This window comes from Microtus pennsylvanicus, chromosome 11 (assembly GCF_037038515.1).
Source record: "Microtus pennsylvanicus isolate mMicPen1 chromosome 11, mMicPen1.hap1, whole genome shotgun sequence".
Lineage (NCBI taxonomy): Eukaryota > Metazoa > Chordata > Mammalia > Rodentia > Cricetidae > Microtus > Microtus pennsylvanicus.
The window spans coordinates 46,274,571-46,291,296 of record NC_134589.1 but is presented as its reverse complement, the minus strand read 5'-3'; the positions used below and the strand labels follow the sequence as shown (position 1 = coordinate 46,291,296).

The 16,726-nt window shown below is 46.6% G+C and overlaps 1 protein-coding gene across 3 annotated transcripts in view; it reads left to right on the top strand.

Moving 5' to 3' along the window:
• The window catches only part of Smg6 (SMG6 nonsense mediated mRNA decay factor), a 241,036-nt gene that overhangs the window by 208,896 nt on the left and 15,414 nt on the right, over positions 1 to 16,726 (top strand). For all 3 annotated transcript variants that reach the window (XM_075991665.1, XM_075991667.1, XM_075991666.1), the window contains exons 14-15: positions 4,151 to 4,327; positions 9,080 to 9,226. In XM_075991665.1, the coding sequence (XP_075847780.1) occupies positions 4,151 to 4,327; positions 9,080 to 9,226 (324 nt within the window). The remainder of the gene's footprint in view (positions 1 to 4,150; positions 4,328 to 9,079; positions 9,227 to 16,726) is intronic.

Here is a 16,726-nt window from a genome sequence, read left to right as displayed (position 1 = left end):
TGCTCTCTCCCACCGTCCATAAAGTAGCATCAGTCTCTTTTCTGTTTCTGTGTGGACCTCTACTCAGTTTTCACCATTCTTACTTATCCACCTTCTCATGTAAAATACCCTAGATGGTAGACCAACATTCTCCTTTGTCAGTCGAAAGATTTCTTCTGCTTTTTGCAGACCTGCCTCTTACTTAGCCCCTGCCCCCACCTCATTACCTGCTCACATTATCTCTCTCTAAGGAACTGAGCCTGGGACAGAACAGACAGTGATATCACCTCTCCACATCAAGCTTTCAGTTTTCCTTTCTGCTGGGTTCTCTGTGTGTGGACTTGATGGGGTGATAGATAGCTGGAACCCTGAAGCTTATGGTTTAGGTTCCTGCTCCTGATAGGGAGCCGCTTTAGACAACCTTCAAGGAGATAGAAAGGGGCTTTCTTAGGGTGCTGTTTTTCCCCCCCTCAGGTCTTCCCTCACCTAACCCCATTTTTCTGTTGAAAGCAGGAATGATTCATGCGAGACATTTTGTCCATTAACTCTGGAGTAAGTCTTCCTCTAGAAGCGCTCCCAGAAAGGTTTACTGAGAAGCCTCCCAGGGCATTCTCCGTCTAGCAGCCCTCCCCCCACTCCAGGCCAGCCCTGTCATCACAGCCCAGAGGAAGTCTGTCCTTCCAGCTTTCTCCTCAAAAAATGTAGAGTGCCCAAAGCAAAGAGCAGTGGACATACCATTTACATTCTGTGCTTTTCATTGACAGAGAATGGAAATACATGCTCATGAAGGAGTTACTTTGGCAATTACATCATCGATTTCATTGGTACTCTCTTCTCTCTAAGCAGAGAACCTATAACCCCTTTAACCTTTAACCCCTCTCCTGCGAGAAACTTCATTGCCGAGCAGAGATCATCTTGGAGTTTGCTTTTTAAAGCAAGTGGTTTGAAAGGCTTTCTCCATCTTGATGTATCCCTTAACATACTAAACTTTTTTTTGTTTGTTTTGTCCCTTTCTGACTCAACTACTAGAGTCCCTTTGTGTGGAAAAAATTCCCAGGAGTCTCCTGTAGAACTCCAGGGTCAAGAGTACTATGTTTTTCTCTCTACCAGACTTATTCCTCCCACTCTATGGCAGAATACTCTCAAACCAGCCCAGCAGGCTAGAAATAGGTTTCCCTGAATCTTTGGGCAAGCTCTACACATTCTGCTTGTCATCTTCCCAGTTTACTAAATAACTTGAGTACATTTCTCACTGTTACACTGTACTTTAGAAACCTAAGAATACTGTGTCCAACTTTTATTTGTTCTCCCTGCTGGTTAGATTACAATGAAAAAAAATACTCTTTCAAAACATGGTTGAATTGTCTCTACATAAACAGGTAGAATCCATTTTGGACCGCTTCATCCAACTTAAGATGCCCCATTGGAGCAGAGCTCTTTGAGCAGTCACAGTAGTGTCATGGCCCTTAATAGCAAGGATGAATGACCATAGCAGACAAAACTCGCAGGGAAACTAGGTTCATTCTAAAAGGCATAGAAATGAAAGCTGGAGCAGGGTGGGTGTTCCTTTTCACTTGTCTTTCTTCATGATAGTTCCCACTGAACCTCTAAGGATGTGCTGCAGGCAGGCTCAGGATGTCTGCACCCCAGGCTCCTGCTGTGCCCTGGAAATCCCCATCTCCAGGAGTCCCACGTCCACACATGTGGCCTTTCTCCCTCTTGGCCAGGAATCACACTGCTTCCTGAGCCATGTACCCACCCAGGGCCTGCCTTAATGACAAAGGTGTTTCTTTGCTTGAGCATACACCCATAAGACATTGTCTTCTCCTGAGCAGGTTTCTGCTACAGATTGAACTGGGGCTCATATAGCCATTTGACCATCCAGGTGAGCCAAGGACCATTGCAAACTCCTTCTCTCTCCTCTCCTCACTCCTTTACTTCCTCCATTCCATTCAGTGGCAGCAGTCTCATGCCAGAAAGGAAAGTCCTGGATCCATTACATAATTCTACATAGTGCAAGCAGTAGCTGGGGCATAAGGTCAGAGGTCATAATGGGGTCAGGTGGCTGACACACACTGTAACGACAAGGTGGTTAAAATTAGACCACAGAGAGGAAACTGGCAGTCTTGTGGAAATGCAGAAGTTTCCTCTGCAAGTGAGAGACTGGGGATGTAGGCAGGCCACTGTGCGTGCTGCCTGCCAGGCTATTACTCATTTCAGCTCTGTTCTTTAATGCCTTCTAGACCCTGCTTCTGTATTTGTAGCCTTCCTCATCACACGTTTAAATACACACGATGGAACCATGGTTACCTACCCTGGCCCAAGGCAGGACCTTCAGGGACGTATCCCAAGATCAGGCCTCTTAAGCTCAAGAGGTTCTAAGCCTCTTCAGGGAAGCCTCTTAAATGAATGTGGTCAGATATTTAGCCTAATATTCCACCCTATGGTGACAATAGCCAAAGGTGAGTGGCATCTGGGCAGGGGAGAAGATGGCAGAGAATGAAGTTGTGGCACAAATGAGTGGTGTGCATGCACCAGCCACATGCCATAGTGTTGACTCGTTCACCCTGCCTTAGAAGATATGGATCATCCTGTATCATCTGTTCCTATAGTCTCCAGTGAGTTTCTCTGTGCCTACAAGTCTTTTCCCAGTATCCTGTTGTGTGCCTCTTTATTCTCAGCACCCTCCCAGGGAAACATGAGAAGTACAAAATGTAATCTTTTCTTGTTTTGTTTTGTTTTTTGTTTTTTGAGGCAGGATTTCTCTGTAGCTTTGGAACCTGTCCTGAAACTAGGTCTTGTAGAGCAGGTCAAAATGTAATCTTTGACATTAGAGGGCTTGCCTTCTGAATAGAGGAGCTGGTGTGTACAGCAGTGAGGTGATGAGCCAAGACAGTCCAAGCTCCACAACAGTCCTTCACCTGTCCGTTCATATTCAGAAATGAAGTTTAAAATAGGTATGGGGGTGGCTGGGGCTGGAGATTTGACTCATCAGATAAGAGCACTGTCTGTCCTTCCACAGAACCTGAGTTTCATTCCCAGCACCCACATGGCAGCTCATAACCATTTGTAACTCCAGTTGCAGGGGATCTGACACTGCCTTCTGGGTTCCTTGTGCACCAGGCATGTATTTGTTGCACAAACATACATGCAGGCAAAATACCCAAGCACATAAAATAAAGTTTTAAAATGGGTCTCGGTCGTTTAGTGTGTCTTGGAATCACTGATGGTGAAAGGGCTGTCCTCTGTGTTGTATCTGACCATTATGGTGTAGACATGGCCCTCTGCTACTTAGATGCACATCAAGCCAGGCCCTCTTCGTTGATGACCATCTAGTAGTCAGTAGACAAGAACAGGGCCTCAGAAGCCAGAGAGTAAGAGAAAGGGGCCACCAATAGCAAGACAGAACAGCCTTGTAGGGAGGATTCCAGTCTAGGTGACTGTGGACACTTCTTCATCTGGGACCTTTACAAATCTGACAGTTGTTCAGGATAATAAGGCAATCTCAGCTAAATCAACTATAGCTTCTCTGACAGCACTGTCATATGTGCAGCTGGAGCAACATGGGAGCCACTCATGTGCACCCTGGAGGGCAGAACTTTGGTGAACTCACCTGCTCTGCCCAGTCTTCTGATAATTTCCTGCCCAGTTCTTAGGTGAGGCAGCTTCCATCCAAGTGAGTTTAGAATCACTTGGCTAAGATGAAACAGTCAAGAAAACTTATCTTTGAGCTGCAAGTTGTCCTGCAGGGAGTCAGGAGAGAGGGCACCAAGGGTACTAGAAAGCCATGTCTGTGGCAGCCAGCCTGCAGCAGTCCTTTTCCCATCCTGTTACTACTGTTCCAAACTTGGAAGAAATTGCTTTCTGGTTTTTGTTTTTTTCATAATGTCTTTAGTAAAAGAAAAGCACAAGCCCTGGGGGCACCTGGCATTGGTCTTGAGGTTGTCTGCTGCCCCAGGGATGACCTAAGCAAGGCCCTGGTGACTTCCTTCCTTCGGAAGACCTTGGTCCTTGCCTGCTTCCATACACACGCACACTCTTGTTGCTCATACTACCTCCCTCCCCAGTAACTTTGACACAATTCTCGTGTGCCCTGCAGCTAACATTGTCTTTCATCTTCATCCTCCCTCTCAGAAAATGCTGTTTTTCTTCTCTCCCTCTCGCCCTGTAGGTTATTGCAGCTGACTGCAAAAGGGTCACAGTGCTGAAGTATTTTCTGGAAGCCCTTTGTGGACAAGAAGAGCCTCTGCTGGCATTCAAGGGTGGAAAATATGTGTCAGTGGCACCCGTCCCAGACACCATGGGAAAGGAAATGGGAAGCCAAGAGGGAAAACAACTGGAAGATGAGGTACTATGCGGGAAGAGCCCACTATGGCATAGGGAAGGCTCCCCTTCCCCCAGGCCCCGATGCCTAGGCTGGAGCTTCTCCTTGGGGTTATTTATAACCTCTTAGTTCAGTGTCTGTTGACATGACAGCCATTCTCAAGAGTGCACTCTGTTGGTGCCCCTTCCTGCCAGTCTACCCCAATGCCTCTATCTACGAGTTCCAGATGCTTCTTTTTAATGTTACATTGGAGGAAAGAGTTTAATAATGTTTAGCTCTGGAGGCTTAGGAGGCAGTAGAGAGAAAAGGGGTGTTAGGGTTCAGGCTGAGGATCAAGTTTATAGATGTGTGGAGCTCAGCACTGCACAGGCCTGAACTCCAGCCTCCGGCTCATGGGCCCAGGGCTAACATACAGGAAGAGCTGACATTGCTGGCCCCATGTGGAAAATCACCCCTCCCCCGGCTTGCTCTCCCTCCCTTACTCCCTCCCTCCTGCACATCCTGATGTGATTAAGGAATTCTCCTCTTGTTTGTTTGCCCTTGGTTTTTCCTGTAGCCCTTGCTTCACTCCAGACTAGTGTGTGTGTGTCTGTCTGTCTGTCTGTGTGAGTCTGTCTGTGTGTGTGTCTGTGTGTATGGACATACTATGCTATGCTTACCTATATACCGACCCCTGCAGGCCTCCTTGGCAGTTGCCCTAGTATGATATATGTCTTTCTGTGGATGATCTTTGATGGTCATCTATATGTGCCCAGTTTGGGTGTCAACTTAAATGAACATTGCTGCCAGCTTTCCTGCGGTCTGTGGGTTCTGAGTAAATGTGACTGTGTGGTGGAAATGGAGCATGTGTGCATTTAGCATCACTGTCAGCCTCCTTACTGTTTGTCTGGGTGTGGGTAACTGTCTGGGTACATATACACATCTCACTTTTGCCTCAAGGTTGGCTCTTTTCGTCTTTTTTACCCCATAGTATTAAAGACAGGGGCCTTAGGTAGAAAGAAACATGGGATGGAGGGAAGAGACGGAAGCATTTCTAGCCAGAGGCCAGGTCACCCATAGGCCAGCACAGTCATTTGGCCTGCAGCAGTCTCAAGCGCCCGGTGGAGCAGGGCGGGGTACAGGGATGAAATCAGCAACAGGCCAAGGAAGCCAGATGTCAGCTGGAAGCTGTCGTTTAGGATCTCAGGCAGTGATAGAGTGGCCACCTTTGGAACAGAGTCTTCAGAGAAGCAGTCTTGGCCTGACTTCATTAGGATAGCTGGAGAACTCCACCCCGTGCCTGATGACACAGGGCTCAGCTTCCAGGGCAGAGGTGGTTCCAGGGCTATAGCTAAACCCACAATTCTAGACTCTCCAGATGAAACCTGGGCAGGGAATACAGGAAAGAATGAGCTGTCAGCATGGGAGGAGAGAGTGGAGTTGTCAGAGCCATTGGGGTATCCAAACCTTAGCAGGCAGAACAGTGCTCCTGCAGCACTGGGCAGTGTGGGAAACACAGGGCAGTGATACCCGTACTTCTTTCCTTTATCTCACCCACACTGAAAGGCTAAAGTCGGCAGTGGAGGATGAGTAAAACCAGCTCTCCAGCATGACTGGAAAAGATGTCTCTGAACAGTAGAACTGGCAGCACAAGCCTCGCTAGACAAAGAGGCACCCTAGAAGGAACAGGCCACCTCTAGTGCCAGAGCTAGTTGTGCCACAGTACTCTCCTTCTGAGGTTTATTGACCAAGCAAAGGTTCATGACCCACACCAGGCTGCCCACTTCTTCCTTTTCCCACGAGTCTCCTGGGTTCCTTTATGTCAGTGGTCCCTGGGAAACCCTACTTACCCTGTTCTGTGTAATTTCATAACCCTTTACTTCCTCGTTTGCTATGAGAGCTGAGCAAACCTCAGACAAGCTTCTCTGACCCTCCTTTGACCTCAGTCTTGCTTACTCTAAACCAGTGCTAACTGTCCATCCAGGGTCAGAGCAGGCAAGGACAGACACTCTTCCTCTGTGGGCCAGCAGGCATCTTGTTGCACTTGCTCCTTTCCAGGTTTACCCTGTGAGCAAGGAAATGGATGTGAAGTCTTCTTCCTTTTCATGGCCAAGTATTAACAAATAAACTGTGCCTGTGGACAGTACACTATACCCCCCCCCCCCCCAGACCTCTCAGGACTGTGACAGATTCTATCCTCGGTTCTCATCTCCCCAAGCTGCAGACTAATTGGAAGAGGTGCATGGTGGTGGTGGGGTGTCCTTGGTCATCTTTCTTTGTAAGGGACAATGTGTAGTTTAAGGATACTGCCAAACCACCCAGCTTCCCTACAATCCCACTTCTCATCACTTATTAACTACTTTTCACCAAGAGAATTCCAGTCTGCCTTAATAGGTCTAGGCCTGACAAAGCTAAGGGCTGAATCTGAGCTTGTGCCCTCAATTCAGAACCCTAGCCCTGCAGGGGTTTTTTTGTTTGTTTTTGTTGTTTTATTGTTATTGTTGTTTGGTTTTGTTTTGTTTTTTTAATTTTCGAGACAGGGTTTCTCCGTAGCTTTTGGTTCCTGTCCTAGAACTAGCTCTTGTAGACCAGGCTGGCCTCGAAGTCACAGAGATCCGCCTGCCTCGGCCTCCTGAGTGCTGGGATTAAAGGCGTGTGCCCCCACTGCCCGGCTCCCTGCAGGTTTGTTCATTATGCTTGGTAAAAGCCTATGGCAGAGGGAGTCAGATTCACTTAAATTTAAATCCCTGCTCTGCTTGCTGCCACCTTTGTGACTGAGCAGGCTATTTTACTCTAAATGTCTTTATTTATAAAGCAGGGATGGGCCAGCAGTGATGCTGCAACTCATTTAATCCCAGCACTGTGGAGGCAGAGGCAGGCAGATCCCTGTGTTTGCGGCCAGCCTGGTCTACAGAGTGAGTTTCAGGACAACCAGAGATACACAGAGAAGCCCTTTCTTGAAAAACCAAAAATAAGAAATAAATAAAACACAAGTGATAATAGTTATGTGAAATTATGAGAATTAAGAGTTATGAGAATTAGGGACTGGAGAGAAGATGGCTGAGAGGTTAAGATTACTGACTGCTCTCGCAGAGGTTCCGAGTTCAATTCCCATCAACCACATGGCCCTCACAACCATCTTTAATGAGATCTGGTGCCCTCTCCTGGTGTGCAGGCCTAACACTATATACATAATAAATAATAAATAATAAATCTTTTTTAAAAAATATTTTTTAGTTATTATGTATACAGTATTCTGTCTGTCTGTATGCCTGCAGGCCAGAAGAGGGCGCCAGACCTCATTCCAGATGGTTGTGAGCCACCATGTGGTTGCTGGGGATTGAACTCAGGACCTTTGGAAGAGCAGGCAATGCTCTTAACCACTGAGCCATCTCTCCAGCCCTAATAAATAAATCTTTAACCAAAAAAAAAAGTGAGAATTAGTTGGACGATGGTGGTTTATATCTTTTTTTAAATATTTATTTATTATGTATACAATATTCTGTCTGCATGTATGCCTGCAGGCCAGAAGAGGGCATCAGCTCTCATTACAGATGGGTTGTGGGCCACCATGTGGTTGTCGGGAATTGAACTCAGGACCTTTGGAAGAGCAGGCAGTGCTCTTAACCACTGAGCCATTTCTCCAGCCCAGTGGTTTATATCTTTAATCCCTGTACTCAGAAAGCAGAGGCAGGCGGATCTCTGTGAGTTTGAGGCCAACCTGGTCTACAGAGTGAGTTGTAGGGCAGCCAGGACTGTTATACAGAGAAACCCTGTCTTGAAAACACACACACACAAAAAAAAGAAAAGAAAAGAAAGAAAAAAGAAGAAATGTGAGAATTAAAAGAGTTAATGTATGAAAAACACATAGCCCTTAACATAGCCCATAAAAAGCACTGAGTAGCTAGTAGCTGTCAGGGTAGGCATCACTATCATCCTGTTAGAATTGCAGGAATCTTTTTTCTCCTACTGAATCACTCCCTATTTCCCCTACTAGCCCCATCCGTCAAGGAGGCAGCTGTATGTTCTCTCCTGACCAAGGCCAAAAGTAAGAGAGTGAGGAATGGAGCTAGGACCACCCGGAGAGCAGTGACTGCTGAGAACTGAGTCTGCAAGTGAGGAAGTGCCATCCCTGGGGAAGGCTCCATCAGCCTGGCAAGGAGGCTCCTTAAGCTAGCCAGCCACCTCCTTCTTACTCTGCCTAGGCCCTTGAAGGGCAGCTAAGCAAGGCCATGTTATGTGAATTTTTTAATGGGGCCCAGAAATCCCCACATCACCAGGCTGTGGTCTTAAAAAGAAATCAGGGCTAGGTCTATAGAGCTACAGCATCTGCTCTTGATGCTGTCTGGGGCAAGGGAACTTCCTTGCTCTCCTAGCTCCCAGATGTTGGTCAGAGTTGATTCTTATCAGATTATTAGCATGAATTAGATTTAAATTAGGCAGTTCAACTTTCTCTATCATTTATCTTTTGAATCATTTATAATTTCAAAATGAAAATAAGTCCAAAGTTTGTGTTTGAGTATGTACAAGGGAAAACACAGGAGTGTGAACACAAGCATGCATGTGAACATACATGGTTATGAGTGTCGTACGTATGAGTGTAAGAAAAAGCTGTACCATTTAAGCGTGCAATTTAAGGGAAAGAATGACAGCTTCTGCCAACATATTTTAGGGAACCCTTGGCAAGGAGTGCGCCCCATCAACATAGGATGGGCTAAAGGAATAGAGTGGACCCATTAACATCCGTGACTCACAGTCTCCTCTTTTCCTTTGTCTGTTCCTTTGCTTTACCCCAAGGAAGAAGATGTGGTAATTGAAGACTTTGAGGAAGATTCAGAGGCTGAAGGCAGTGGGGGCGAAGATGATATCAGGGAACTTCGGGCCAAGAAGCTGGCGCTAGCGAGGAAGATAGCTGAGCAACAGCGACGCCAGGAAAAGATCCAGGTGAGTCTAACTGGAGAAACTGATTCCCATTGAGGGTGTGGCCTACAAACCATGAAATGAGGTGAGCAGGGAGTGGCAGGGCATCTGTTGTTATACTCCATCTCTGCACTCAAATTGTGAGTGCTAAGGCAGGGCAGGGTCTTGTCAGTGTCTGATGAGCGTCACTTCTCCTGTGAGACTCTGTCAGTACCACACATCCAGTCTTTCATGTAATTAAAGGGACTCAGAGTTCTCTTTCACTATATGTAGCTATTCATTGAGAGCACTCCTTATTGTGGGATTAAGATGCCATAGCCATAGGCTGGGTTCCGAAGATATGGGAGAGCCCCTTTTGGACAGAGTACTTTCCACATTCTCTCAGGGAGAAACTGCCTAATCTACATTCAGGGGTTACCGTGCTGTCGGCCCTTCTGGAAGCCCAAACCTTCATTACCAGCAAGTTTTTCTCTATAGCTCTCCCAGATCTGTCTCCTTATACTGAATACGTATTTCTCCAAGGAAGTTATGCTTCCTTTATATACTTTTTGTTTGTTTGTTTGTTTTTGTTTTTCGAGACAGGGTTTCTCTGTGGTTTTGGAGCCTGTCCTGGAACTAGCTCTTGTAGACCAGGCTGGTCTCGAACTCACAGAGATCCGCCTGCCTCTGCCTCCCGAGTGCTCCCTTTATATACTTTTGCATGAGAGATCATTAAACCTCTCTAAGCATGTATGTCTTTAGGGCTCTCTTCAGATGCTCCTCTCATCTCCTTCCTCCCTCTCTTTCTGTCTCCCATCCATCCCTTTCTGCTAGCTTCCCCACCCCATGTCTCCCTCTTTCCATTTTGAGATAAGGTCTTACTGTGTAGCCCTGACTGGCCTGGGACTCACTATGCATACCAGGATGGCCTTAAATTCACAGAGTTCATTTGCCTCTGTATCCAAAGTGCCTCCGGAGACAAGTATCACCACTCTTAACATGCTGTTTTTCTCTTAAATATATGGTTTAGTGTAGAAAGCCAAGAAACTTGATATAATTTGGGAGCTGACACTTACCTAACCTTTGCACTGAGCAAACTGTCTAACTTTGAAGAGCCTGTTTCTTCATCTGCTGAGTGATAGTACTGTCCTGAGAGGCTTGCATGAGACTGCCACCAAAGTGCTTAGCCTGCAGTGGTCCCTTTATCTGAAATTAGTCTCAGCACCTTGCCCCCGGACAGGAATGATAATAGTTGGAATTGGTCTCTTAGACATACCCATGTCCTACTGCTACTAGGATCCAGCATGCAATATATCTCTACATGCATGCCTGTTATAATGTGGCCATCTCTTTGTTTAAACTCTGTAAAGGCTATAAACCTCTTTGTGGCCCAAAGAACAGCATCATCTTCAAGATCTTCAAGTTTCTCTTCCTGCCCTTTTTTTTTTTCTTTTTTTTTTTTTCCTTTTTTTTTTAGTTTTTCGAGACAGGGTTTCTCTGTAGCTTTGGAGCCCGTCCTGGAACTAGCTCTTGTAGACCAGGCTGTCCTCGAACTCACAGAGATCCGCCTGCCTCTGCCTCCCGAGTGCTGGGCTTAAAGGCGTGCGCCACCCCTGCCTGGCTCCTGCCCTTCTCTTTCTCATCATCAGTCCTCACAAAAGTCGCACCTATAGTTACCACCTCAATGTCCTGACTATGAGTTCAGCTGTTAAAGAAATGATTGCCAAAAATCACCTAGGACCTGCTTTTACCAAATTTAGTCCTTCTGTGCATGGTAGTATAAGCCTGTAATTCCAGCATGTGGGATGTGGAGGATGAAATTCAAAGCCATCCTCAACTACAAACCAAGTTCAAGGCCAGCCTGAGCTATATGAAACTCACTCAAAGAAAGGAAGGAAGGAAGAAAAGAAAAGAAAGACTGTAAAACTTAGTCCCCATTATGGTTAACCTCTATATAGCTTTGGGTCCTTAAGTCTCTTTCCTCCAGCTTCCCATTAACATAGTGAGTGCACTGTTGTCTTCTCTGCTAGACAGGGAAAAACCTTTCACAGCTTTTTCTTTTAAGTTCCACTATCCTTTCTATTGTTTTTAAGTCTAGCAAGCTGAATTAGTATTTAACAGAAATTTTTGGTTGACTTCACTGATGGTAGCAAGTAGAACATCATCTCAAGTTTTGCCACAAGCTTTTACCCCTGCTATCCAATTAATTTATTTTTTGTTTGTTTGTTTGTTGGGCTTTTTTTTTTCTTTTGAGACAGGGTTTCTCAGCGTAACAGCTCTAACTGTCCTGGAACTTGCTCTGTAGACCAGGCTGGCCTCAAACTCACAGAAATCCACCTGCCTCTGCCTCCCAATTGCTGGGATTAAAGACGTGCGCCATCTCTGCCCCAGTCTAATTTCTTATCATTTTCTGTACATCCCCCCCTCCTTTCCTAAGTCCCATTGCTGCTGCTACCCTAGTTCAGGGACTTGTTTAACCATAGGAACTAGGGCCCTGCCTTGTATGGATCCAGAGGATGCCACTGACTTTATAAACTGTAAATGGCTCCTCTTGGGCTTACATAGTACTCAGTCTAGCCACCAGGCTCCAGCCACACCATAAGCTCAGTTCTTTTCCCAGAGAGCCATTTCCCTGCTCAGAAATCATCAGTGCCTTTGCTTGGCTAGTGAAATAAAGCTTAATTCCTTCTAATGACATTTTAGGCTTCCAGTCTTCTCCCAGTGTGTTTTTTCTACTTTGTTTCCCATTAACACACTCCCTGTGAGCCATTATTAGCTATTAGACATTGGGCAAAGAGGTTGATTTCTCTGAGCCTGTTTCTGAATCTGTAAAATGAACTCTACACAGAACCTGCCCCCCATAGTTGCTAGATTTCCTCAGGATGAGCAACAGTGTATATAAAGTGCCTGTTGGGTCATTAAGGCTCCTGACCAGATAGTGTTATTAACCTTCCTCTCTCCTCACTGCCCTTTCCCACTTTTACATGTTTGTTGAGTCTGTCTCTCAATACAAATGACTCTTTTTCTGCTCTACATTTCCTGTTAGCTGTTGAAATTCTATTTTCCTTGCGTTTCCCAATGAAACTCCTTCTCCCCAGTGAAGCCTTCCCTGATCTCCCCCAGGAGGAATTCACCTATCTCTCTGCTATAGGGTTCCTGCAGTGTTGATTTATACTTCATTTGTGGTACTGTTATCATGTCTCATATTACAGTTATTTGTGGCCATTTTCCTCCACCGTACTATGAATCTTAGAAATCAGCTCAGTTTAGCAAGTAGTATTGTACCTTGATTCTCCTGATGGCTAAGATGAAAAAAATGTGGGGGGAGGTTTCAGGGCAGACCATACAGTGGAGAAGCTATTAGTCTGTTTGTTTGTTTGTTTGTTTCAAGACAGGATTTCTCAATATAGCCTTGGCTATCCTGGAACTCCTAGACTGTCCTCAAACTCAGGACACCTGAGAGTTAAGATTAAAGGTGTGTGCCACCGCAGCCCTGGGAGAAGTTGTAAAACTTCTTGTGACTTGGCCCCGGGCGGTGGTCGCGCACGCCTTTAATCCCAGCACTCGGGAGGCAGAGGCAGGCGGATCTCTGTGAGTTCGAGACCAGCCTGGTCTACAAGAGCTAGTTCCAGGACAGGCTCCAAAACCACAGAGAAACCCTGTCTCGAAAAACCAAAACCAAAAACAAAAAACAAGTGACTTGGCTTGTGAGTGGGGTCTTTTAAAAGTTTAAGTATTAAGTGGGTGTGGTGACACATGCCTTTAATCTCAGGACTCAGGGCAAAGGCAGGCGGGCAGATCAAAAGCCAGCTTATTCTGCAAAGCAGATTCCAAGACAGCCAGAGATACTTAGAGAGGCTTTATCTCAAAAACTGAACAAAAGGCCGGGCGGTGGTGGCGCAGGCCTTTAATCCCAGCCTTCGGGAGGCAGAGACAGGAGGATTTCTGCAGAGACAGGCGGATTTCTGTGAGTTTGAGGCCAGCCTGGTTTGTAGAGCTAGTTCTAGAACAAGCTTCAAAAAGCTGCAGAGAGCCAGGTGATGGTGGCTCACACCTTTAATCCCAGCACTCGGGAGGCAGAGGCAGGCGGATCTCTGTGAGTTCGAGGCCAGCCTGGTCTACAAGAGCAAGTTCCAGGACAGAAATCAAAAAAAGCTACGGAGAAACCCTGTCTCAAAAAAAAAAAATGAACAAACAAAAAAGATCAAGTACAGGACTGACAAGATGGCTTAGCAGGTAAAGGCACTTGCCACCAAGCATGATAATATGAATTCAGTTTCCAGTACCCTTATGGTGAGGGAGATAACTGACTCCTGAAAGTTGTCCTCTGACTTTTATATACATGCTATAACACATGTATGTAACTACTTACTCCAACACACATAATAAGTAAATAAACAAGCAAATAAATAAATAGAAAATTGTTTTGGGATGATCAGGTACAAATAAGCCAGGGTAATACTTGATGTACTGATGCTCAAGAGGCTTAGGCAGGAAGATTACAAATTAAATGTCAGAGCTGGACTGTACAATAAGCCTGATGTATGTAGGTTGGACTACATAGTGAGACCCTCCTGAAAGGGAGAAAGATGCTGTGAGAACATGTGCTGTAGTGGCTCCATCTTTGGCCAGAGTACACTGTCCAGTTTGGCCATGCAAGCAATATATTTGGAGGTCTAATGTAGACCTAACTTCCAGAGCCACTGATCGTGTCCCACAGTTCTGTTCAGAGGAGGTTGCTTTGGCCCCTTTAAGAACAGGCCCCACATGCACTGCTGCTGGCGGCCCTGCCTCCTGTCAGCCTCCTTCCTCCAGCCCCATAGCCACAGGAGGATTTCTCAGCAGAGGAAAAATTCCCCCTTTTACCTCCCCCTTCTCTTTAATGCCCGGGGCCCTTCACTTCCATAATTCTTCATTTTCCAGCCTTGAACGTAAGCCAGACACATCTGTCTGGCCATATGCGTGAACCCTGGAGTCTGTGCCGAGGTAGCTGTAAAACAGGGCCGGTGAAGGCCCTTCTGGGAGAGCACACACATGTGTGTGCCCTCAGGCCATTGGCTTCCTGCCCAGAACCACGGGGCCTCAGTGCTCAAACCCGTGTTAACCTTCTCTATTTTTCCTCTTTTTGTTTAATTTAAGGGGGAAAATCCCAAGGAAAAGGTATAAATTGTCCTGGGAGTAGGGGAGAGGCTCCTAGCTAGAGAGACCATTATTGTTGGCAGGTACCTGGGTCACACTAATACAATAAGGAAGAAAGGAGCATCCAGTGAATTAAGATCGGAGAGATGGGCTGTAAATTACACTGCTCTGAACTCCATCAGTCTCCAGGGTGTTAACCGAGAGGTGTAAGGCAAGTCCCCAGCTCCCAGCGCCTTTTACAGATGCAGCAAAACAGGAACCACACATGTTTGGGGAAGGGGATATGAAGATGGGGTTGAACAAAAGCCCCCTTGCCCCAGGATGGCTATAAAGTCCAAGTGTGATCTGGAGCTGTAGCCACACCTCCACTTCCCTGCTCCCACATAGGCCCTTGGGCCTCAAGCTCATCTGTGGAGATGGGGGAGGTGAGGCCTGGCCTCCTTCTGCAGCCTGTCCCTCCCTGCTTCCGGCACTGCAAAGGAGCTGGTGAGTGGGGCCGACTAGAGGTCAGAAAAGGGGTGTGGGGAGCTCTCAGGGCCTGTGCAGCTGGAGCTACAGAGCCCAGGCAGGCCCTAGATGTAAGGGGTGCCAAGTCCACCCACCCAGGGCTTTGAGACCACACGCTCTGACTTAGCCCAGGCTTTACCTTGTTCCCTATGATGGTGCTTCCCTACTGTACTGGTCCTGTCTACCTCACTGCTTTTTGCCTGTTTTTTTTGTTTGTTTGTTTTGTTTTGTTTTTTTGTACTGCCCTTCTTGGGAGATGTCTAGAGTCCTTAGCAAGGTACATGGTTAGTATGGGAAGTTGGTCAGAAAGGTTTCGTCCTAACCAGGCACTCAGGGCCAAGCAGTCACTGAGAATTCTTTTCCAGGCTTGAGGCATGGCCTCTTGGCACCTCATGCGATCCTGGCCCTGTGAATCTCCTACCTCCTCCCCTGATTCCATGAGGCTCTTCTGTGATTTGTGCTGCTGTTGGGCGGGGTCAGGTTTCCTGAGCAGTTGCAAACATCCCACCTGAAACATAACAGGCTCTTCCTCTGGCCACAGCTATTGTTTCCCTCTGCATTATGGCCACAGTCTTGCTCTGTAGCCAGCAATGACATGTGTTCTGAAAATAGCTTCACTTGCCTGTCCCCTTCCCGCCCACCCACCCTCCTGAAGATGCAGTCACTCCTTTGTGGTAGCCCCAGGAGTTTCACTCTAAATATAGCCACAGTCCATTCACACTGCCACCCAGCCAGAGGGAGGGCACTGTGGAACAATGGGGTATGCACAGAGCACCCCCCCCCCCACACACACACCTGTATGGAAGCTAGCGGAAAGCAGACACTCAGCCCTGGCTCCTAGCTGTCGGAGACAGTGTGGGAGCCAGTACACTACCAGTCCAGGGGCACGTTCACCCCTGAGCAGGAAAGCACATCATTCTGCAGAACTGGGCACCTCCCAGGCCTACTTCAGACTCTGCCTAACAAGGTGCTATACTGCCAGATGGCTCCAGCTGCTGACAACTCATTGGCTACTCGAAGCATCCCCCAGAGTCCCAAAATGGTCAAGCCTTTGACTGAAACACCTTTAAACTGATGGTTGTAGCAAGCTCAAAAAAGGGAGAGTATATATTTCTTTGGCTTTTTCAGAACAAGCATTATTTATTAAATATTAAAATTCAGGGTATAGAGCAGTGATTGAGCAGTTAAGAGCACTAACTGCTCTTCTAGAGGACATAGATTCCATTTCCAGCCAGTACCCACATGACAGTTCACAACTGTTTGTAACTCTAGTTCCAGGGGATCTGACATCCCATTACGACCTTCTCAGGCACTATACACACACATGGTACACAGCCTATTCATGCAGGGTTTTCTGTAAAGTACTATTTAGAAGATGAGACTATGTGATTGAGTTCATTGAGCTCCTATAATAATTAGGCCCTATGAGTCTTATGTTAAATCTTGATGTCCCTGTAAATCCCAGCTATTCAGAGGCTCAGGTGGGAAAATAACTTGAGCTCAAGATTTCAAAACCAACCTAAGCAACAGAGAGACCCTGTGTTTATTTATTTTGAAACAGAGTCCCTAGTCCTGTGTAGGCTAGAATTTCCTGTGTAGATCAAGCTGGCCTTAAATTTGCAGAGACCCACCTGCCTCTGCCTTTTGAGTGCTGAGATTAAAGGCATGCGCCACCACATTCTGCAGAGACCCTATCACTGGGTCTCGAGCAAATAAGTCATCATACTTTAAAAAAAAAAAAGCAGCCGGGTGATGGTGGCGCACACCTTTAATCCCAGCACTCGGGAGGCAGAGGCAGGCGGATCTCTGTGAGTTCGAGACCAGCCTGGTCTGCAGAGCTAGTTCCAGGACAGGCTCCAAAGTTACAGAGAAACCCTGTCTCGAAAAAAAAAGAAAGAA